The 23888-nt window shown below is 49.6% G+C and overlaps 1 protein-coding gene across 2 annotated transcripts in view; it reads left to right on the top strand.

Moving 5' to 3' along the window:
* SPG7 (SPG7 matrix AAA peptidase subunit, paraplegin) overlaps positions 1 to 23652 on the top strand; it is a 38826-nt gene extending 15174 nt beyond the window's left edge. The window contains exons 5-17 of one of the 2 annotated variants that reach the window (XM_041770930.1): positions 2019 to 2158; positions 3553 to 3655; positions 5097 to 5222; positions 5962 to 6124; positions 6461 to 6634; positions 14376 to 14500; positions 15275 to 15377; positions 16117 to 16227; positions 18175 to 18290; positions 20042 to 20198; positions 20621 to 20787; positions 21397 to 21474; positions 23267 to 23652. In XM_041770930.1, the coding sequence (XP_041626864.1) occupies positions 2019 to 2158; positions 3553 to 3655; positions 5097 to 5222; positions 5962 to 6124; positions 6461 to 6634; positions 14376 to 14500; positions 15275 to 15377; positions 16117 to 16227; positions 18175 to 18290; positions 20042 to 20198; positions 20621 to 20787; positions 21397 to 21474; positions 23267 to 23467 (1764 nt within the window). In that variant the 3' untranslated portion in view covers positions 23468 to 23652. The remainder of the gene's footprint in view (positions 1 to 2018; positions 2159 to 3552; positions 3656 to 5096; positions 5223 to 5961; positions 6125 to 6460; positions 6635 to 14375; positions 14501 to 15274; positions 15378 to 16116; positions 16228 to 18174; positions 18291 to 20041; positions 20199 to 20620; positions 20788 to 21396; positions 21475 to 23266) is intronic. The other variant, XM_041770931.1, reaches the window with a different exon arrangement.
* Positions 23653 to 23888: the final 236 nt, after the last annotated feature.

Raw genomic sequence — 23888 nt, 5'->3', positions numbered from 1 at the left:
GTCAGGAAGGTGGGATTTGGTCCCAGGGAGAGGGCTGGGCATCAGGGGTAGGGGCACTGGGCCCCAGAAGCTGACTAAAAACCCTGCTGTGGGATTTTTAAACTGTCCTCCTTACCCTGTAACCACATTGCTGGGAGGCCCAGGGAAGATAGTGATGCAAGAATATCTTTTGAAGCATTTTTCCTGATCCTGTTCCCTAGTCATCTCTATAGTGACATTAAGAACTGTTTTATTAGTATTTTATTTTATTATTTTTTTAAGTAGGCTCCACCAGTGTGGAGGCCAGTGTGGTACTTGAACTTATGACCGTGAAATCAAGAGTGGGATGCTTAATCCACTGAGCCACCCAGGCACCCTTATTAGTATTTTTAATCCAGGGTCCCATCAAGGACCATGAATTGTATTTAGTTGTCACGTTTCTGTAGTCTCCTTTTTTAAAGATGGGAGACAGGTGTCCAATGTGGACTTACTCCGCTCTGGTGGAGCACAGGTGTACTCTTGGGCGTAGTGCTCTGTCCCTTACAACAGCATCAGGGTTGCCTCAGAGCATGCCCTTTTAATACCCCAGCTCCTGCTTGGGTTCTGGATAGGGCTGAGTGCCAAGCACCTTGTTTGCAGCTGGTTGTCAGTTTACAAGAGCTTGTAACTTAGTTGGGGATGACAGGCTTCTCCCGGCCCTGTGTACTAGGTGACCTGGGTGACCTTGCAGAAGCAAGTGGATGGTCCAGGCCCCGACAAAGAAGACATGGGAGTTGACTTGGCTTCTGGAATCAGACATTTTGCTCTTAGCACCTGGCATAAAAAGAAGATCATTGCTAGTTTTTTCTGTTCTATTTACATGGCCAGGCAGGTGTTTGAGTGACAGAGGCATGTATAAAGTCCAGATCAGGCGTTTAGAGGTCTATTAGGTTATTTAAGCAACTGAGGCCACCAGGTGTTCCCATGCAGACTACAATCAGTGTGTTTTGGCTGGTGGGTACCCCCATCTGCTTCTCCCATCTGGCCTGTGACCCTGTGACATGCAGCCTGGCCAGCCGCTTATTCCACAAGGAATCTTCTGAGGCTCTTAAGAGCAAGGGGAGTATCTGGTTGCTCCATGTAGATTGCACAGTGTATTTAGAAGCTGAGTATGGGACAGCTTACTTCTAAGAAGCATTTGGACCAGGTCCTTAGGAGAATGATACAGGACTGGTATGATGCTGTCCAGGCCAATGGAGATCATCAGAATGGCCCCTTGCTGGGTGACTCAGGTCAGCTCACAGAAAAGGGATTGGGGGACCCAGTGTGGATATCTGGCTTGCTGTGGAGCCTCCTCTCATGAAGCCTGTACCCCTGGAGGAGGCAGTGATATCATTTCAAGATACTTTACCTGCTCACTCTCCCTGAGCCCTTTCTCTACCCGAGAAAGGTTTACTGAGAAAGAGAGAAATCCACCACTGAATTTTAGATTTAGCCAATGGTCAAGCAGCAAACCTGTGTTTCTTGTCTTGGTGGGTTGCCTACAACCCAGCAAGTACCTCATGTCTGTCATGTGTTTCTGTGCTCTGCATGCACAGCTGAGGCTGGGTGATGAGTTTATTTATTTTTTATTTATTTATTTTTTTTTAAAATTTTTATTTATTTATGATAGTCACAGAGAGAGAGAGAGAGGCAGAGACACAGGCAGAGGGAGAAGCAGGCTCCATGCACCGGGAGCCTGACGTGGGATTCGATCCCGGGTCTCCAGGATCGCGCCCTGGGCCAAAGGCAGGCGCCAAACCGCTGCGCCACCCAGGGATCCCTGGGTGATGAGTTTAAAGCATAAGGCCCACCCTCCATTTTCTTAAAATGCACCTGTTAGTGAAAGTAGAGCCAGCACATGTGTTGAGAATTTGTTGTCATTGTGATCTGGAAAAGGATTCTGAATGGCAGATAGAGGTTGCTGCCTCTGGAGCCCTGCAGGGTGTGAATGCTGTGTCTAAAGGCTGTCCTCAGCTGACCTGTTTGTCACCTGCACTGCCTCTGCTCTCTGCCCCCAGCGGCTGGCCTTGATGTACCGGATGCAGGTGGCAAACATCGACAGGTTTGAGGAGAAGCTCCGAGCTGCTGAAGACATGCTAAATATTGAAGGCAAGGACAGGATTCCGGTTTCCTATAAGCGGACAGGATTCTTTGGAAAGTATGTTGGTCATTGTTTTGGCTCTTGAACTAAACCAGGCTTGTCTTTGTAATGTGATAACAAACCACAAACATCTCACACTGGCTTGGCCTACAGTAAAACAGCCCTCGTGTGGGGAGTGTAAGTGTGTGAGCCAGTGACCACACGTGGTGGGGGAGGGGGCGTCCGTGGGCCTGGTTGGTGAGTCTTTCACTTTGTTTAGTTGTCTCTGGCAGTTCTTAATTCAGCACATTGTGGGGCTGCCATCTTGTACAAACGGGGAAACAGAAAGGGGAGAAGCAGGGACGTCCAATAGAAATTCTTGCTTCTGGGCAGCCCCGGTGGCTCAGCGGTTTAGCGCCACCTTGAGCTCAGGGCGTGATCCTGGAGACCCGGGATCGTGTCCTGCATAGGGTTCCCAGCATGGAGGCTGCTTCTGCCTCTGCCTGTGTCTCTGCCCTGCCCCCCTCATGAATAAATAAATATATAAAAAAAAAAGGAAAAGAAATTCTTGCTTCTGTGTGGCAGATGGAAATGGGGACCCGGTTAGGCCCCTGGGACCTGCCAGTCTCCCTTAGCGGAGCACAGTAATTCACAGAGTCCCAGGGGTATTTAACAGCATGCTGGGGCCAACTGGCTGGAACTCATGGGCAGAGGTTCACTGTTGACTCATGGAGATATGCCCACACTTAGAAAATGTGGGATGCCAGTGACTGGCAGGCACTCCTGAAAAATGACAGGTCTCTCCTGAAGGTACAGGGCTCCAGGGCTGGTGTACTGTAGGGAATGGCAGGAGGTATGGCTGGTGCCCTACGGTTTACTTTTTTTACTGCTCTGCTTATTTTTTCTTACAAACCAAAACTGGTGGCCTGCTTTATAATGATAATAATAATTATTATTTAATTCATGTATTTGAGAGAAAGAGACTGAGAGAGCGTGCTTGCATGAGCAGGGGGTGGGGAGGGGCAGAGGCAGAGGCAGAGGGAGAAGCAGGCTCCCTGCTGAGCATATAGACAGACATGGGACTCGATCCCAGGACCCCAGCGTCATGACCTGAGCTGAAGGCAGATGCTTCACCAACTGAGCCATCCAGGAGTCCCTGATGGCCTACTTTTGAAAACAAAATATATCAGACATGAAAATCTGTTCTTGTTGGGCATTATTAAAAGGCTCTAGGTGACAGGGTCAGTGTGTGGGCTCCACCATGGTGAGCTGCTGTCTCTGGCCTTTACATGCTCCATGTGACAATATGGAAAAAGGATACAAAGAAGAATTGGATAAGGATACCCATTTCACAACCAGTTCTGCATACTTCTCAGAGTGGGAGTTGCTTTTCTCCTCTTTGAAGCATTGGTAACCCCTGACTTTGTGAGTCGCATCTATGAGCTGCCATGACTGCCTCTCTCTCCCGCTAGTGCCCTCTACGCCCTGGGGATGACTGCAGTGGGCCTGGCCATCCTGTGGTATGTGTTCCGTCTCGCTGGAATGACGGGAAGGGAAGGAGGACTCAGTGCTTTTGTAAGTTATGAAAATCCTGTCTCACCGAACCTGTGGTTTTAAGGTTTGTGCTTGTGCTTGCTGAATACACCTCACATATACCACAGAGTTAAGTGTACAGTGAAAATTATCTTGTCACGATGGCCAGCCTGGAGCTGTGGCCTGGGAAGCTAGGCTGCTTGGCTAACTGGGGGATGTACCTGAGGCCTCTCTCTCCCTGACTCCTGGGACAGCAGAGCCAAGCAAGTGTATAGGCCAGTTTATTCTGCAGTTTTTCAAGAGCTGAGCATGACTTATTTTTTGGTTTCTCCTAGCTAAGACACAGAAATTTTTAAAGGTTGTCTTTATGTTTTATTTTATTTAAAGATTTTATTATTTTTTTTAAGTAATATTTACACCCATGCGAGGCTTGAACTCAAAACCCAAGCATCGCATGCTCTACTGAATGAGCCAGCCAGGCACCCCAAACCTTAATATACTTTAAAAGCATTCTCCTGGGGCTTCTGGCTGGCTCAGTCAAAAGAACATGTGATGCTTGATCTTGGGGTCTTGAGTTCAGAACTCAAGTTGAAGGTACAGATTACTTAGAAAAAAAATTCTCCTATTGTGGCTTTTGTTGTCACATGAACTTTCCCTCCATGGCGTGTGGGATATGGCCAGTTAGCCCATCAACAGAGGTGCCAGGGAGGGACCTGAAACCTGGTTGGAGCAAGTCTGCAGAGGGCACCTCCTGGTTACCTCCCTGGGAACCGAGACAGGTTTCTACTGAGACCAGGAGGGTTTTCCTGTCTGTAGCTAAAGACTCACACCCTTTTAATGGTGTCTCATTGTGGGACTGTGTTGTATTTTAACTCAGCCAGTTTCACCAGTCTTGTCTGTTTGGGGCTATTTATTTTTATTGTTGTATTTAAATAGTACTGTGATAAATCCAGTGCACAAGTGTCCTTTGGGTGCCCGACCATCGCCTGGTGTGCTTCCTGAGGCAGAGTTCAGCTCAAGTTTGCTCCCCTCACTGAGCGCTTTATCTTGCCTGATGGCTCTCCAGAAATTTACCATCTAACATTTCTACCAAACCTTTCCAGAGCTCAGTGTTATTACATTACTTTTATAATCAGAGTTCCACAGAACTGGGAAAAGTCATATAGAAAAATATAGTTCATGTGCAAAAGGCGTTAAATTACATTGTTTGTATAGGGGGTGGTTTATGTGGGGTTTTTTTAAAGCCAAATTGCTAGATGCTAGATAATTTTCTAACTGTTAATGATGCACAGTAAACATTTCCCCTTGTAAGCCTGAAAGGTGATGTTAAGTCCCTGTCTGAATAAGGGGAGGAGCTGTGGGAGATGAGAGCCTGGGCCAAGGGAAGGCGGGGCCCTAGGGATGCAGGCCCAGCCCCAGGGTGCTTTTTTTCCCCTTTGTGCTAGGAGTGCACAGCACCCTGCCCTTTGTTCTTTCTGCCCAGAATCAGCTTAAAATGGCTCGTTTCACAATTGTGGACGGCAAGATGGGGAAAGGAGTCAGCTTCAAAGATGTAGCAGGAATGCATGAAGCCAAACTAGAAGTCAAAGAGTTCGTGGATTATCTGAAGGTAGGTGCATGTGCCAAGCAGGAGGCAGACATGAGCTCCATTCTTTTTTTTTTTTTTTAAGATTTTTTATTTATTTGTTCATAGAGACACACACACAGAGAGAGAGAGAGAGGCAGAGACACAGGCAGAGGGAGAAGCAGGCACCATGCAGAGAGCCTGACATGGGACTCAATCCAGGGTCTTCAGGATCACGCCCTAGCCTGCAGGCGGCGCTAAACCACTGCACCACAGGGGCTGCCCATGAGCTCCATTCTTTTTTTTTAATTTTTATTTATTTATGATAGTCACAGAGAGAGAAAGAGAGAGAGGCAGAGACATAGGCAGAGGGAAAAGCAGGCTCCATGCACTGGGAGCCCGATGTGGGATTCGATCCCAGGTCTCCAGGATCATGCCCTGGGCCAAAGGCAGGCGCCAAACCACTGCGCCACCCAGGGATCCCCATGAGCTCCATTCTTGAGGGAAGAATTACACTAGTCAGGCAATGTGTGATGGTGCTTGCTAAGCCAGCAGTGCAGGCTGAGTGTGCAGCTAAACCAGTAGAAGGGCCAAGAGCCCATCACTGACTGCACCATGAGCCATCTGGGACACCTGGTCACTGCCGTAGCTCCCTGCTTTTCTCAGAACCACACAAACCATAGCTGATTAATGACAATACATGAGCTGATCTCCATGTGAGTCCTGTTTTAAAAATTCTCTCTGAAACACCTGTGACTTGTGTCATTATCTGCTGCTTTTCCAGAGCCCAGAGCGATTTCTTCAGCTTGGTGCCAAAGTCCCAAAAGGTGCGCTATTGCTTGGGCCCCCTGGCTGTGGAAAGACACTTCTGGCCAAGGCGGTAGCAACAGAGGCCCAGGTGCCCTTCTTGGCGATGGCGGGCCCAGAGTTTGTGGAGGTCATTGGAGGTTGGTATTGCCTGGGGGGCTGTGGACAGGTTTGCCCAACCATTTGTGCAGGATGGCTCTGTCATCACACACCCTTCCTTGGGCGACCAGATAGATGAAGACATGGGGGACAGAGAAGGATACGTGAAATCTGTGACACATTTATGGAGAGAATTGGGTAGTGATATTCTTTGAAACCACTTCCATGCTTAGCCTGGAGAGTCCAGGGGGGTGAGCATCCACTAGGATGATCCTGTGAGACCTTGTCATCCTCAGTGGGCAGCTCTGGCCTCTGGAATAAGAGTTGGGCTCATCTCCCATTACCTGTCCAACTCCTGGTCCTCTATGTTGCCCTAGGCCTTGGCGCTGCCCGTGTGCGGAGCCTCTTCAAGGAAGCCCGGGCCCGGGCCCCCTGCATTGTATACATTGACGAGATTGATGCTGTGGGCAAGAAGCGCTCTACCACCATGTCTGGCTTCTCCAACACAGAGGAAGAGCAGACACTCAACCAACTTCTGGTGGAAATGGACGGTGAGTGCCCCACACTCCCAGCCTGCTCCTGGGCAGGGGAAGGTTTCTTCTAGATAGACCATGTGACTGGTGTGTATTGTTCTGGAACCTTGCAGTGATGCTCACAGGCATTTCATTTTCCTACAGTCACTGTTTCTCCACCATACCACTGGTCACAGGCACGGGTGCTCTCTGCACTCTCCAGTAGGTAGTAATGAGACCAGGCCAGTTTCAGAGGTGTGTGTTACCTTGCTGCACTCAAGAAACATAGGTTTTAATGCTAAAGAGTCAAGGTAATAGCAAAGAAAGGAAAACCTGGAAGTACAAAAGGTCAGGGCAGATCATGACACTGTTCTCAGTCTTAGATACACCCAGGGGATTGTATTGTGTGTGTGTGTGCTGCACAGTGAAGTAAAGGTGACATGGGGCACCTGGCTGCCCTAGTCGGTGGACTCCTGATCTTAGGGTTGTGAGTGACATGGAATGGTTTCTTTTCTTTAAGATTTATTTTAGAACTAGCGAGAGAGAGAGCATGATGGGAGGAGGGGGTGGGATGGGAGCAGAGTGAGAGAGTATCTGCAACAGACTGCACGCTGAGCACAAAGCCCAACCTAGGGCTTGATCTCAGGACCCTGAGATCATGATCTGAGCCGAAACCAAGAGTCAGACACTTAACTCACTGAGCTACCCAGGTGCCCTGAATGGTTTCTCTTTTCACTTACTTTTGTAAGATCTTTTTTTTTTAATAGTGCATGTTTAATTAATTAATTGATTTTAAAGTTTTTATTTACGTATTGTGCACAAGCAGGGATAGAGGGCAGTGGGAGAGGGAGAGAGAATCTCCACTAGACTCCTTACTAAGCATGGAACCCGACACGGGGGTCAGTCTCACAACCCCAAGATCAGGACCTGAGCTGAAACTAAGAGTCAATGCTTAACTGACTCCGCCACCCCTGTATCCCTATTTATTTATTTTTAAAAAGATTTTATCTTTAAGTAATGTTTGCACCCAACATGAGGCTTAAACTCACAACCCTGAGATCAAGAGTCACACACTTCACTGACTGAGCTTACCAGGCACCCCTGTTTTTTATTTGAAAATATACATAACATTTTACCATTTTAACCATTTGTAAATGTTCTCTTTGGTGACATTAAGTACATTCTCATTGTACAGCTGCCGCTACTGTCCATCTCTAGAACCTTCTCATTTTCCCTGACTGGAACTTTGTTCCCGTTAAACATGAACTCCCCAGCCCCTGGCAGCCACACACTCCCCGGGTCTGCGTCTTCTAGGACCCTCATGTGGGTGGACTCTACACATTTGTCCTTCTGTGCCTCACCCAGCATAACGTCCTCTGGGTTCCTCCACACAGTAGCACGTGTTAGGACTTCCTTTTTTTTTTTTTTTTTTTTTAAAGATTTTATTTATTTATTCATGAGAGAGAGTGGCAGGCTCCATGCAAGGAGCCTGATGTGGGACTCAATCCCAGGACTCCAGGATTATACCCTGGGCTGAAGACAGATATTCAACCACTGAGCCACCCAGGCATCCTAGGACTTCCTTTTCAGGGCTGAATAATACTCCACTGTGTGGCCAGATCCCTTGTGTCTCTCCATTCCCCGCCAATGGTGCCTTGGCTCTTGGAATGATGCTGCCTTCAACTGTGGGCACACAGATGTCCCCTGAGGGCCCAGGGAGGGCCCAGGGTGTCAGATCCACTTTTAACTTTCTTCAGTCAGAATTCTATCTTTGTTTTCAGTATTGCAGATGAAGGAGACAATTTTCTTTCAAAGCACTGCTGGTTCTAAGAGAACCACATAGGTGTGTTTGTTTTCCTTTTTGAAGTGCTCCTGCCATTTGGTTCGGTGGGTCTTTTGGCAAGTGTGTGGATGCAGAGTTGGATTGTATGTGAGTAATGATGAACTCTGTTTGAACATCTCATTTTGAAATCATTTCAGACTTAGGAAGGCATTGCAGAAGCAGTCCATATGTCCCTCCATACCTTCCCCTAAGCTTCCAGGAAGGCTGGCTTGCCCAAGACCAGGGTGCAGGTGTCCTTGAGGATTGCCTCTTGTCCCACAGACATGCCTTTTCTGCTCTGAGGTCCAGTGCAGCCTTCCGTCCTATTGAATTGTCCTGTCACTTTGGTGTCCTTCAGGCTGAGAATGTTTCTACATCTTTGTTTTGGGGACTGGGACACTTTTACAGGCCTTTCCCATTAGAGGATGTCCCCACCATGAGGCCAGCACAGGAAGAGTGCATCAGTCCTGCACCTGTCATGGTGTACTTCATGGGTACACCTCATCTCTGGTGCCGGGGTTTGCACTGGAGTGGCTGCAGGCAGCAGGGCGAGGCCTGTCCTCAAACTTTCATGTGCAGATCAGATGCAGTGGTAAATTTTGTAAGCTCTGAAAACTCTACAGATTTATTTTATTTATTTATTTTTTTTTTAAAGATTTTATTTATTCATAGAGACTGAGAGAGAGAGGCAGAGACACAGGCAGAGGGAGAAGCAGGCATCATACAGAGAGCCTGACGTGGGACTCGATCCAGGGTCTCCAGGATCACGCCCTGGGCTTGCAGGCGGTGCTAAACCGCTGCGCCACCGGGGCTGCCCAACTCTACAGATTTATTTTATTTTTTTTTAATTTATTTATGATAGTCACAGAGAGAGAGAGAGAGGCAGAGACACAGGCGGAGGGAGAAGCAGGTTCCATGCACCGGGAGCCTGATGTGGGATTCGATCCCGGGTCTCCAGGATCGCACCCTGGGCCAAAGGCAGGCGCCAAACCGCTGCGCCACCCAGGGATCCCAACTCTACAGATTTAAAATCAAAGTGTCTTGTCTAATCAGTCTGCAGAAAAGACTGTTGTAACATTGTAAGGAGAATAGTGTGCCTCTTGAGCTGTCCTGCAGACCTCTTCTGTCCCATCTCTGACCCTGTTGCCTATCACCGTTTGCTTAGGAATTGTTGTGAAGAGCAAGTTTCCAGGGAAGGAAGCTTCCCCAGAACTCCATGTCATTAGAAATGTGAATAGAGTGAAGCCCCGGTTCTGAACACAGCTGTGGAGACCCTCACAAGAGAAGCCTATGGGAGCACCTTCCAGGCCAGATCCCAGGGAGCCACCAACCCCACCCTCCGCTTCTGGGGCAGGCACTGTACTGTACCATAGGTTTAAAGTTATCCTCTAGAGTCTCCTGCTTCTAGGAAACCACATGGCAGTGTGGATTCCTTTAGACGATCTGTTAATGGTGTGCCTTCACTCTTATGGTTTTGGTGATTGCTTCTGGAGTTGGTTCTGGAGTCCTGCAGAGATTTGTAAGCCCCACCCCCCCTCCGATTCTGATTACTAAGTCTCATAGCCCATGGGTGCCCAAGCCTGAGGTCCATCCATCCACTGAGACCAGTACAGTGTGTTTGATGAGCTTCCGCTATCAGAAATACCAGATTTTAATGATGGCTTCTGGTTGTCTGTTTAAAAGAATGGCTAGCCTCTGTGATAACTGAGTAGGCTAGGGAGAACAGGCTATTGGAGATCATCAGATGACCAGTTGGCTGTCCAAGCTTGAAGTGTCCTCAAGTTCACATTTGTCCTTTGGCTTCTGCAGATGCCAGTCTGAGCACTAGACATCAGGCATGCTCCTGGACTGGGAGGGCACTGTGGGGGTCACATCTGCCCCAGTTTCTCCAAGCTCTGATTTTCTGACATGTGCAGTGACGTTAGAGTATGTGATCTCACCTGCAACTCTGTGGCCTTCTGCGTGTGATAGCACGTGATCTTGGGTGATATGAAGGAGGTCCCACACCACTCCCACTCTGAACATATAGCTCATGGGAAGTAATGTATCTTCTTATTTTGGTTGTTTGCCCTTGAAGACTGAGACTGTATTTTTGGGCAAACTTGAGACCAGGAAGCATTTACTAATTGGCATCTTCCTCTGAGCCAGACTGCTCCACACTGCCGTGAATGGGGGTGCTTCCGGCCCATCACTAGCTAGGGCCCCAGAACTTCTGACTGAAGGCCCTTGTTGGGCTGGGCCAGCAGTGAACAGGTCCCTTTGTGTGCAGACACAGCCGGGCATTCTCAGCCCTTCAGATGTGTCTGAGGAGTCTCTGTTAGTCCTTGTGGAAGGGCACTGCTTGTTCATTGAAGTGCGGAACACGGAGCAGACACTGTGCCAGTTGTGGGAAAAGCTCACCAGGAAGAGAAACCCCCCACTTATGGGTCAGGGAGAGGCTGCGCTAGCAGACAGCCAGGCCGCATGGGATGGGCACCTGTGCAGAGAGCGCTGGGGTTCTCCCAGGCAAGTTATCCATTGACAGTCACCTTTTTCCATTTTCAGCAGCAAAAAGAAGGCTTTGCACCAAGTACCCCTAGAGATGGAAGCCTTCACCTGAGCTTCTGCATTAGCAGGAATTTATGGGGTCGTGAGATCTAGTCTCACGTGGAGTCATTAGAAAGTTCTAGCTGCCATCCACATGGCCTTTTCCATTTTAATCTGTAATCTGTCTTAAGTTAACTTTTGTAGAAAATGTGAGGGTTTAGTCATGGCTCATTTTTTTGCCTGTGGGTGTCTGGTTGCTCTAGCTCCATGTGTTGAAAAGGCTGTTCCTTCCTGCACTGAATTGCTTTTGTGCCTCTGCCAGCGCTTGGCTGGGCATGTCTGAGAGTCTGGGCCCCCTGCTCTGCTGCCCTGGCTGACGAGGCTGCCCCTCTACCACACCACCCCGCCTTCCTCACTCAGCACAGAATCTTAGATGAAGGTGGGGTGGCTCCTTGCACTTTGTTCCTCTCAACTAAAACTGTTGCAGTAATTGTACTTTCTTTACGTATTCCTTTTTTTTATTTTTATTTTTATTTTTTTTATTTTTTTTTCCTTTTTTTTTTAATACTTTATTTTTCTTTGCGTTTTTTTTTTTTTTTTTTTTAAGATTTTATTTATTTATTCATGAGACACAAAAAGAGTGACAGAGACAGAGGGAGAGGCAGGCTCCTCACAGGGAGCCGGAAGTGGGACTTAATCCCTGGTCTGGGATCATACCCTGAGCTGAAGGCAGACATTCAACCGCTGAACCGCCCAGGCATCCCCCCCGCCCTTTTTTTTTTAAAAAATATTTTATTTATTTATTCATTTTCTTTGCATTTTCATGTAATTTTTAGAATAAGCTTGTCCACATCTACCAAAATATCTTGCTGATTTTTTGATAGAAGCACACATAGATCACAGGAGAGCTAGAATGAAGAATGGTGGCACCGCGGGATGCTAGTGAGAGCGTGGAGAGGTCGAACCCAGGTCTCCCTGAGAACCTAGATGATTCTGATTTGAATAAAACATCTAGGGAGATGTGAGCAGACACACTGCTAGTGATAGTGTCTCTGGGAGACAAAACCAAACACATCTCCCATCTGACCCAGCCCTAGCAGTCCTGCGTGCTTATCCTGGAGAAATGTTTACACAAAAGGTTTACTTATTTGTGGTAGGTAAAAACTGGAAACAAACCAGAAGTCCTCCAGTTTATGCAGTTTTTTTTTTTAAGATTATATTTATTCATGAGAGACAGGCAGAGACACAGGCAGAGGGAGAAGCAGGCTCTCTGAGATGAGCCCAATGCGAGACTTAATCCCAGCACCCCGAGACCACGACCTAAGCCAAAGGTAGACACTCAACCACTGAGCCAATCAGACGTCCCAGTGTGTGCAGTTTTTAAACTTGGGTATGTCCTATTATGGTTACCATCAAAGAGTGGAAAGCAATGAACAACTTACACAGAACTGTTTGGATGGGTCTCGGGATTCGGTGGACCAAAAGGCCAGCCTCAGATGGCTACATGTCATCTGATGCCATTTAGACAAGACCATCAGAGTGAACAGATCCTAGAGATGGAGAACAGACTGTTGGTCTGCCGGCTGCTGTCCTGCAGCCACAGCTTCTACGTTGTCCACATGGTTTCAGTGTATGTGACCGGAAGTCTGCATTTTCTGCATTTACACAGCCTGGGCATGTGGAAGGAGGACACTTGGGAAGTCTGAGCAGGCAGTCTCAGCACATCCCCCATCCAGGGCTCATTAGAGGAGTGAAGCTGCGTCTACCCCAGGACCCTCCTTCCATGCAGCCTCTTGTGTCTGTGTTAGAGTGTGACTTTTCCTAAAACCACACTGCAGGCATATGGAGCACAGCAGCAGAAGCACTGCATCTGCTGGATGTTGCATGTTTTTGTTTCCAGGTTATTTTAAAAGTAAGGATTATCTGCTATACTCTCTACTTGACACATGAACGGGACTGGACCTGTCATGGTGTCCTGGCTTGTCACATTCCAGCAAGAATACACAAGCACAGGAGAGTTCCTGAGGATCTCCTTGGGAGTGGGGTGTGGCCTGAGTGTCCCAGGGACTGCTGCTTGGTAACTCAGGTGTCAAGTCCCAGGTGAGGTGGGTGCCCCACCCACACCCCCCACCGCTGTATGCGCTCAGCCAGGCCCCTCTCTGCCGTCGCAGGGTCCTGGGATGGAGTTGATGGCAGTGCTGGGAGGTGGCAGTCACACTGTCAGCCTAAATCTGTAACACTTCTTTTAAATTTCACTTAAGACTTTACAGGTAGTTTTATTTTATTTTATTTTATTTTTAAAGATTTTATTTATTCATGAGAGAGACACATAGAGAGAGGCAGAGACACAAGCAGAGGGAGAAGCAGGCTCCACGCAGGGAACCCGACGTGGGACTCTATCCGGGGTCCCCAGGATCACAACCTAGGCTGAAGGCGGCGCCAAACCGCTGAGCCACCCGGGCTGCCCTACAGGTAGTTTTAAATTGTACTTGTCAACATCAGCTCACTAGGGAATTTTTTTTATTAGCAAAGGATAGATCGTGGCATTTTTCTTTGTTTAATTAAGTGGGCTTCACACCCAACATGGGGCTTTGAACTCAAGACCCTGAGATTGAGCATTGCATGCTCCATCAACCGAGCCAGCCAGGTGACTCAATCCCAGGTCTCCAGGATCAGGCCCTGGACTGAAGGCGGCACTAAACCACTGAGCCACTCGGGCTGCCTTTCCTTTCCTTTCCTCTTTCCTCTTTCCTCTTTCCTCTTTCCTCTTTCCTCTTTCCTTTCCTTTCCTTTCCTTTGTCAGAGACGCAGGCAGAGGGAGAAGGAGGATCCCTGCAGGGAGCCTGATGTGAGACTTGATCCCAGGACCCTGGGATCATGCCCTGAGCTGAAGGCAGATGCTCAATCACCAGGCCACCCAGGTGCCCCTTGTACTTGCTTTTAAATTCCTGTAAGATGGGCAGCCTGGGTGGCTCGGCAATTTAGCACCTGCATGGAGTCTACTTCTCCCTCTGCCTATGTCTCTGCCTCTCTTTCTCTCTGTGTCTCTCGTGAATAAATAAAATAAAATCTTAAAAAAAAAAAAATTCCTGTAAAAAACCCAGGGCCACAAACCCAGGCCACATTCTTGCCATATCACTTTTGCCCAGGGCAGTGTATCCCCCAGGCCTGCTGGGCAGTTACCTAGGAGAAATGCAGTCCCCCAGGGTGCTGTGTGGATGGCAGTACAAGCCCCCATCTGTGTCACTGCCTCTGGGCTGACAGCCTGGAGAGGACAGGCAAATTCTTGCTCTTGTGGAGAATTTGGTCCTAGGTCAGCCCACAACTCATTCAGAGTGACCTGTCTATCCCTTTCTCACGGATCTCAGTGGGTTCAGTCCCATTTGTGTCCTGAAAGGGGCGCTCTACCTGAAAAGCTGTCTGTCCCTCCAGGAATGGGTACCACGGACCATGTCATTGTCCTGGCGTCTACCAACCGAGCCGACATTTTGGACAATGCTCTGCTGAGGCCTGGCCGACTGGATCGACATGTCTTCATTGACCTTCCCACACTGCAGGTCTGTGCTCCTGGGAGATGGTCCTTCTGGCACTTGTCTGGCCATTCTTTCTTTGGCCTACCACTCTTCCTGTGGTTTTGCAGCTTGTTTTGTTCACCCGTATTTTTCTCTTTATCCCTAAGTGTTGGGGCTGAGTTTTATAGCAGAATCCTTGGAGAACCTCAGAATTCTCACCCTGACCCCCTCGAGTCTATAGATGCTCCATGGGTTTGGAGCATGAGGTATGCTGCTACCATGATGGTGGGTGGTCTCTGAGCACCACCAGCCTCCTCGGGCTTCAGAATGGATGTCTACCTTCTGCTGGCCAGGGCTTTGTAGTGCTCCAGGCAGCAGGAACCAGCAGGCAGTGATGTGCACTCCAACATGAGTGGGGAAAGAATTCAAAGCCTAAGCGTAATGGTTCATGTTCCTGTGCCACTGCCAGCAGTGTTCCTGGGTCTGATACTCAAACCATTTCTGCTCTCTAAGCAGCAGAACAGGGCTCCCCTATGACTCTGCTTGGGGAACAGCTTTCCATCTGTGTAAGAAACATTCTAGAAATAGAATGTCTAGAAAATAGAGAATGTATCTGAAGCAAATGTTCTACAGAATAACCCTTAGATGCATCGTGAACCTCATTCTGTTTCTTTCTTTTATCTTTCATTTGTGAAATGCTGCTTGAGGTCTATACTGGTCTCCTATTTGTAGGTCGGGAGTGACGACAAAGGGATCTAACAGCCAGTGGCTCCTGTTTGTGGGGCAGGAGTGAGCCCACACTGTGTCCTTTCCCTGCAGGAAAGGCGGGAAATTTTTGAGCATCACCTGAAGAGCCTGAAGCTGACCCAAGCCAGCAGCTTTTATTCCCAGCGTCTGGCGGAGCTGACGCCAGGATTCAGTGGTATGGAAGCTGGTTTTTGTCAGTCCTGAGGATGCAGGCCACCCCCACAGTGCCCTCCACCCCTTGCTCTGGACTGCACAGCAGTGTAGCCGGATGGGCATGAGGTTGTGCACAGAGAGCCAGCAACAGTAAAAGTAACCATGAGTTTCTTTACTTTTCCTGCCCAACTTTTGCTAGACCCAACATGGTTCTGCACTGGCCCTGTGTCCCCCATGGGCATTCCAGGCACTGCTGCCTTCAGGACTCTGCACACTGGCTGTTTGGTGCCTTCCCACACTTGGGCTTAGTGTGCCTGCTGCTCCCTGCCAGGTGATGCCATCTGAGGCCTTGTGGCTGCCCTCCTCATAGTCTGTTCTTATTGAGTAGAGACATCATAAATCAAGATGTTTTTTGTATGGCTCTCATTTTAAAGGGTAATATAAACAAAATTCCTTTTATGATTATTATTTCTTCCCTTTGGACTTTTTTTTTTTAATGCCCTTAACTAGAATTCTGTGGATACAGGAGAAGCTAATTTCTTGTGCATCAGTGCACATGAATTACTGGATGGAATGAAACAGCAGGTGCTGCTAAGCTGATAACAGTTGGTCAGTAAAGAGCTTAGAGGTGGCAGAAAGACGAGAAAGTGCAAGGAGGATATGTTTTGTGTCTGTTCGCGGGGTGCATGGCTTCAGCACAGGACACAAGCACCACCTTGTGCCCTCAGCCTCCTGCCCACAGTCCCCTCCCCTGTGGACAGGTGCTGACATTGCCAACATCTGTAACGAGGCCGCGCTGCACGCTGCAAGAGAAGGCCACACGTCGGTTCACACATTTAACTTCGAGTACGCTGTGGAACGGGTCATTGCCGGTATGAGGGGCATGTTTTCAGCGGGGAACCTACATAGACGGTGGGGTGGAGGGAGCCAGGTCTACATGTCACAGGATAGAAGTGGACAGCAAGAATTATTGGACAAGAGCACAGTAGGTAAAGTATTTCTGTTTTTATAAGTCAGGTCCTTATAACATGACTTCTCCTTAGTTTAAATACCAGAAATGTGCTGAAGAGCAGACACACTCTTCAAGTAGAAATACAGAAGGATCTTGCACACCCAGATGTGAGTGGCGCTCAGCCCCTCAGCCGTGGGCAGGGCCTTGGAGCTGGCTGCAGGCCATACAGCACACCATCCCCATTGAGGGGCCAAGGCTGCTGCTGCTTGGGGACAATCTCCTGAGAGCTCCACTCGGTGCAGCAACAGGAGGGGTCCTGGCAGTGGGGCAGGGGCTTCTGGGAGTGCTTAACTGTCACCACTCAAAGTCAGGTCCCTGGGTTTCTGTCTGGAGAACGGGACTGAAACTAAGAGTCTCCAGAAGTTTCTCTGGCCCCTCATGTCTTGTCCTTGAGCTGGGTTCCACCCAAGATGCTGAAAATTTTTTAAAAAGATGTCTAGAGGGCAGCCCCAGTGGTGCAGTGGTTTAGCGCCGGCTGCAGCCCAGGGCGTGATCCTGGAGACCCAGGATCGAGTCCCACGTCGGGCTCCCTGCATGGAGCTTGCTTCTCCCTCTGCCTGTGTCTCTGCCTCTCTCTCTCTCTCTCTCTGTGTGTGTCTCTATGAATAAATAAAATAAAAAATCTTTAACAACAACAACAAAAAAGATGTCTAGAGGCACTAGCCTCGCATGTGGGTGGGGAGCACTCAGCCATGAGCTGTCCCTGCAAGGGGCTTATCCCTATCATCGTCTAGCTGAGTTAAAATCTGGTACAGATGCCACCAGGCGCCCAGGCTGCGGCTTAGGAGTCTGTGTGGACAGAAGAAACTAAAGTGGCTGTTCTTACTACAAATTTGGTTTCATATAAGCCACTGAGTTTTACGTGGAAATTGATAAACTCACATTAACAATCAAAGCAAGAAAGAAGAAAGTATAGACCAAGCTGCCCTGGCCAGAGCAGTGCTTGGACCCAGGGACCTCCTGTTCCCTGCTGGTGTGTCCTGCCTGAGCTAGAGCACTTTTATTTTTTTTAAAGATTTTTATTTATTTATTCATGAGAGACACAGAGATAGAGAGAGGCAGCCTCCATGCAGGGAGCCTGATGTGGGACTCGATCCCAGGACCCCAGGATCACACCCTGGGCTGAAGGCAGGTGGTTAACCGCTGAGCCACCCAGGCTTCCCTGAGCTAGAGCACATTGAGCTCAAGTGAAGCCCACCCTGCAGGGCTGTGGCCTCATGTCTAGATGCTCATGTAACCAGCTCTGGTCTGATTTATAACCTTGCAGTAAATGGAGGTAGACGACTAGTAGCACACACACAAACCCAGAGCTGATCCAGGCTGTATGAAATGGGGATTTGGGGAGGTGTGGGGAACCTGGGGTGCTGAGTGAAGCCTCCCGAGTAGCACAGACAAGGTAAGTGTACGATTGAGTCACAAGGTGGGAAGCGGTCACCTAGCAGGGGGCTGCAGCTTCCAGCTAGTTGGGGGAGAAGCTGCTGCGAAGCCTGGACCTCAGTGGAGACCTCATGTGATCACAGTGGCCCTGTGGGCCCCTGAGGGTGGGCACTTGTAAAGCCTGCAGGGACTAGTTTGCTCACCCTAGCATTCACAGAAGTAGAAACAAACAGGGACCCTCCAGCACCTCTCCCCTTAATAGGGATCAGTTCTGGGTGTTGGCTTGGGGCGGAGATGCAAGAGGTGAATATCAGGGACAACACTGTTTTGATGACATAGGGCAGACCTCCGTGGGGCCACAGAGAGTGCCTGGCATGCTTACAAAGGATCAGCTGTGTGCCCAAACTCAGATCCTCATGCATTCTTTCAGGGACTGCCAAAAAGAGCAAGATCCTGTCAAAGGAAGAACAGAAGGTGGTTGCATTTCATGAGTCAGGCCACGCCCTGGTGGGCTGGTTGCTGGAGCACACTGAGGCCGTCATGAAGGTAGGTTGTCCGTGTTGGGAGGGTCTGGGGTCTCGGCAGCTCTGAGCCCTACTGGCCCTTGCACAAAGCTGACTGCCTGTTTTTGCTTGAAGAGAAAGCACAGCGTGAGGTAGACGTGGGCAGGAGGTGATGGTACAGGATCTCTTTGCCCAGAAGCAAAGTGCAGGAGATCTTAAGTGGGCTCTAGTTTGGGGCATGACCATTGCAAAGTCACTGGATGACTTGAGGTCTCCCTCTGCCATCTACAGGTAATCTTGGAATTAAGAATTGCCAAGTTTATTGCCATCTCTAAAAGGGTTGATGTAATGACTCCTAACCTTAAAAATAAGTGAGCTTGGTTCACATTAAAAACAGCACTCTTGGGCAGCCCAGGTGGCTCAGCGGTTTAGCGCCGCCTTCCTCCCAAGGCCTGATCCTGGAGACCCAGGATCAAGTCCCACGTTGGGCTCCCTGCGTGGAGCCTGCTTCTCCCTCTGCCTATGTCTCTGCCTCTCTCTCTCTGTCTCTCATGAATAAATAAAAATCTTTTAAATAAATAAATAAATAAATAAACAAACAAACAAACACTCTTGTAGGCATTTGTGAACTTGGAAATTTATTCATACCCACTGCTAATATCATAAACAACTCCCCCCGGGATGTGGGTGCAGACATAATTGTGCCCTCCACACAGACCTGACATACTGCCTGGAGAAGAGCCCCACAGGTGCTCTGGTTCCACAATGTGGGGTGGGAGCTACAGCACCGCACGTCCCCAGCACCAAACATGGGGACGCGTGGTGATTACCGGCCTGCGTCTTAGCATTTCCTGTCCTTAACTTCTTTTCAGGAGAGTTAGGTGCAGCCATGTAGGTGGTTAGTCTGCTTGCATCTGACGACACCCAGTTGATCAGGCCAGTCCTTTTTCTATACTCCCCAGAGGGCTGGAAGTCCAGGGTCTGGTGATCTGGGTCAAGCCAAGGCTGAAGAAGGCAGGGTTCAAGACAGATGCTTTAATGCAGTATCTCAAAAAGTAAAATAAAAATTAATATAGAAAAATTCCAAGTGAAGTTTATGTCATAATTTTAAATTTCCTTAAGATTATCACTTCATTTAGTGTCCAAAAGACACATCTGTCAGGATGAGAACCTGCTGCTCAGCAGGGAAGATGGGGCAGTTCCATTTACCGGGCCCACAGTTGTTGACAGGCATTTATGTTGTGACTTGCTACAGTGTTAGATTTGAAGTTTCCTCTCACATGCCCAGGGCGCTGGGAGCTGGTCCTCCTGCTGCCCCTAAGGCCCCACTTGCTGCTCGTGGGGCAGGTCCTGTTCTGCCAGGGCGGCCCCCTACCCCTGTGTGCACACCTTGGTGTTGGGCCAGTGGGGAGGCAAGGGGAGTCCCCCTTGTACTTGGTGTCCCCAAGCCAGGATCTCAAGGGACCCAAGCCATGCCATGCACCCACAGCGGCAGGGGGTGACAGGAGGATGGGGAGGGGGCATGTTTGTCCCCCGACTCCTTCTTGGTTGGCTTTACCCAAGAGGCCCTGTCTTTGCTATTGTACTTTAGGGATGCGCAAGGAAGACATAGCCCAACAGCATGCATGAGCCATTCTCCCTCAAGGACAGGGTCTCTGTTAACAAAATAGGGCCAGTGCTGATTCGCTTTGACTGCTTTGAAACCCTCCAGTTAAAGATGTGTCTGACCTTTCCCCACCTGCATCTTTAAAGTATGAATTCTGCCTGCTAACTCAGCCACATGACATTCTACAGGTCTCCATTGCACCACGGACGAATGCAGCACTGGGCTTTGCTCAAATGCTTCCAAGAGACCAGTACCTCTTCACCAAGGAGCAGCTGTTTGAGCGCATGTGCATGGCCTTGGGCGGCCGTGTGTCGGAGACCATCTCCTTCAACAAAGTCACTTCTGGTGAGAATCTGGCTCCTGCAGGAGTTTTCGAAGCACTTTCACACCCACTGTGCCTTTTGCATGGTAGTGGGAGAGGGAATCTGAATAGTAGGATACAAATGTATTTCTGAATGTCAGCAAGTGTTCTCAAGCTATTACTTCCCTGGGATGCCCAGACAGGAAGTGGAGATGTGCCTTTCTCATTCCCAGTGACATTGTGGTTCAGCGTGATACGTGAACCTCTGCAAAACTGCTGGGGAAGTGAACCCAGATGTGCATCCCGGTGGTAACTTAGAGTTTGAAGACTTTCAAGGAACAGTAACAGGATACAGCTGTACCCTGGGTCCTCGCTGTCAGGCCCAAGCCTATGCCAGTGGGGGCCCCAGTGTGCCCTGATTTAGCACTGTCAGGAAAGAAACCCCTTTCTTGACCCCACGCTCCAGGGGCTCAGGACGACCTAAGGAAGGTCACACGCATTGCCTACTCTATGGTGAAGCAATTTGGGATGGCACCAAGCATTGGGCCCGTCTCCTTTCCTGAGGTGCAGGAGGGCCTCACAGGCATTGGACGGCGCCCCTTCAGCCAGGGCCTGCAGCAGATGATGGATCATGTGAGTCTATACAATGTGTTGGGCATCAGCTCCATCCTGTCGTATGCTGGGGTTAGGAGGTGGGTCTCTCACATGCTGGCGCCATGCCCACTGCCACACTGAGCTGAGGGCCCAGCTGTGTGGTTCACATCAAAGGCATTCCAGTCCTCACCCGCTGAGTGTCTGTTCTTAGGGGAGGACTTGTATGGCTCTTGGGGACATTGTCTGCGATGTGAAACCAGAAAGGAGATAGAACAAATACCTCAAATGATACAGCCAGTGCCCAGTGGTTGCTGCACCTGCAGGACATGCTGCATGCTCCCCGTGAGACTGGACCAGGGCAGTGTTTGGGCTGGCGCATGTGTGAGGTGGCTGCAGGCAGGGAGCACAGACATAGGCTTCCCAGCTTCAGGAGCTGGTGGGCTGGCACCTTGAGCAGGGGCATTCCCAGGGGACAGGGTAGGGGCAGGAAATGCTATTGGCAGCTGAGCCCTCCTGGCCACGGTGAAATAAAGGCTGTGTCCCTGACTCTGAGGCTCTCTCATGTGCTCTGGTGCCAGAGTCAGCCACAGGGGACGTTGTGTTTGTTGGTACCTTCCCCATTACAGATCTGTTGTCTTTCTTTGGCAGGAAGCAAAACTGCTCGTGGCAAAGGCCTATAGGCACACAGAGAAGGTACTGCAGGACAACCTGGACAAGCTGCAGGCGGTGAGGCTCTGGGTACCAGCCTGTCCCCCCAAAGGGCAGGCAGCCATCACTACACAGTGCTTCTCACAGGAGTACACAGAGCCATAGAGAACAGGGCCACTGTGTCTAACCCAGTACAAGTGAACTCTGACATTTCTCATATCTCCTTTTTAGCTTATGAACACAACCAGCCAGTCCGTTCTATGTGGGCAGAGGAACATCAGGTTTTAGTGGTTATCACTATGTGGTCAGCTTCCCTTACTCGTTCCCAGCTCTTAAGTTTTCCTTGGAATTTTATTTTATTTTTATGTTTAAGTAATCTCTCTGCCAAGTGTGGGGCTTGAACTCTCAACCCTGAGATCAACAGTCACACGGTCAACTGAGCCAGTCCAGTGCCCCTTTCCTGGAATTTTTAAACTGAATTATTTTAAAGTTTACAATCATTTTAATTTATAGACAAAGCTGCAGACATAGCACGGAGCTCCTTCTACCCTATGCCAGTTTTCTGTATTGTTAAAATTTTCTGTCAACATGGTGCATTTTCCACGACCTAGTGTATCAGTATTTGTTTTGTTTTGTTTTTAGATTTTTTATTTATTCATGAGAGATGCAGAGAGAGAGAGGGAAGGAGAGGCAGAGACACAGGCAGAAGGAGAAGCAGGCTCCATGCAGAGGTCCCAGTGAGGGACTCGATCCCGGGACTCTGGGATCTGAGCCAAAGGCAGACGCTTTAACCACTGAGACACTCAGGTGTTCCTGAACCAGTGTTGATACCTCGTTAACTCAAGCCCACACTGTTTATACTCAATGTCCTTTCCTGTTCCAGGACCCCATATTATGTTTCCTTGTGATTTCTTGTTAGGTTTCCCTGGGCTTGGACTTTGTTACCTGTTGCTGACCACTCTGTCAGCTGTAGGACCAATGGTTTGGTGTGTGTAGAAGGTCTTACCCTTGAGATTTGTGGTTCTCATAGACAGACTGGGAAGAGGACTCCTGAAGTGGGCACTTCCCATGTCCCTCGTAGAAATGGGCAGCTCATTGTTTCTCCACTGCCTCTTACTCCAGTCATGGGAGGCAGCTGCTCCGCCAGGCAGGGAATTAAGCATGTTGCCCCCAGGCCAGCAGCACCTGCTTCCTGGGGCTTGTGAGCAGTGCAGAGCTGAGCCAGAATCTGCTGTTAATAAGATCCTGGTACCACACTGTGGCTGCTGCTTGGCAGGACTCAGGCTCCCTGTGTGGGGCCCAGAACATCCTGCCTTTGCCCTATTGGGAGGTTACAGGGCTTAGCAGTGCACCGGAACTGCCCCACGGAGGATGCAGTGGCCCTAGTCAGAGGTGCCTGGGACAGTGTTCCTTGTGGCCATGATGGAGCCATCAGAGATGGATGGGCTGCCGGTGTGCTGCGCACGCGCACACACACGACCACATCCAGGATGGCAGAGGCTCCCTCCCCACACTTCAGCACGAGCACCCCCCTACACACACAAACACATTCCAGCCTCCACTCGCTCTCCCATGTACAGACACACGCACACATACACCTTGTTTGGGAAAGGAAATCGAAGTTGCCTCAGAAAACAGATTTGGAAGGGAAGCAGAAGAATTAATGAGGCTGGCAGCTGGGAGACCATCTCCAAGGTTGAGACAGGGAGGGATTCTGTGTTCGAGCTGCCTGTGTTCATAGCTTCCTGGGAAAGTGGGCTGCCCCGGGCGTCCGCTCACAGACACCCACCCCCTCCCGGGTGCTCTGCTTTCAGAAGGCTCCTCTGTGTCCTTGTCTGGGACTCATACACTGCCCTGTTTGTTCCCTTAGCTGGCGAATGCCCTGTTGGAGAAGGAAGTGATCAACTATGAGGATATCGAGGCCCTCATCGGTCCGCCACCTCACGGCCCCAAGAAGATGATCGCACCTCAGAGGTGGAGTGAGGCCGAGAGGGAGAAGCAAGACGCTGGGGAGGAGGAGGCACCTCAGCAGCCCCCACTTCGAGGGGAGGAGCCATCTTGGCCCAAATAGTTGGACCTCCTCAACTGTCTGCGGGGATGTGGTGCTCCTGCCAGCCGCAGGAAGGAACTCCTTACTTAGTGCCACCACCCACCCCACCATGCCCGTTTCCCCCAGCCCCCACTGGTCTCTGAAAGGCTTCTGGGATCTATTTATTGGTTTCCCTGCTTGTGAATAGTAAATGTTTCTTCAGGCAATTTAGCTTTGTTTGTAGAGCCTTCTCCCACCCATGGGGAGGGTACCAGTGTGCAGGTCCCAGGTCTGTGACACTGTTATTTTGGGGGTGCTGGGCAGACCAGAGGCAGCACTGCATTCAGGCCCCCAATAGCTTGTTCTGTCCTCAGCTCCTCTGGCCTCATCAGAATGCTGACATGATTGGCGATGAAAGGCCCCTCTGAGCTGACTGGCTTATCCTCCCTTGCTGGGCCCTGCT

This window comes from Vulpes lagopus, chromosome 10 (genome assembly GCF_018345385.1).
Source record: "Vulpes lagopus strain Blue_001 chromosome 10, ASM1834538v1, whole genome shotgun sequence".
NCBI classification, from domain to species: Eukaryota; Metazoa; Chordata; class Mammalia; order Carnivora; family Canidae; genus Vulpes; species Vulpes lagopus.
The sequence above is the reverse complement of the archived record's forward strand: the minus strand, read 5'-3'. Positions and strand labels throughout refer to the sequence as shown.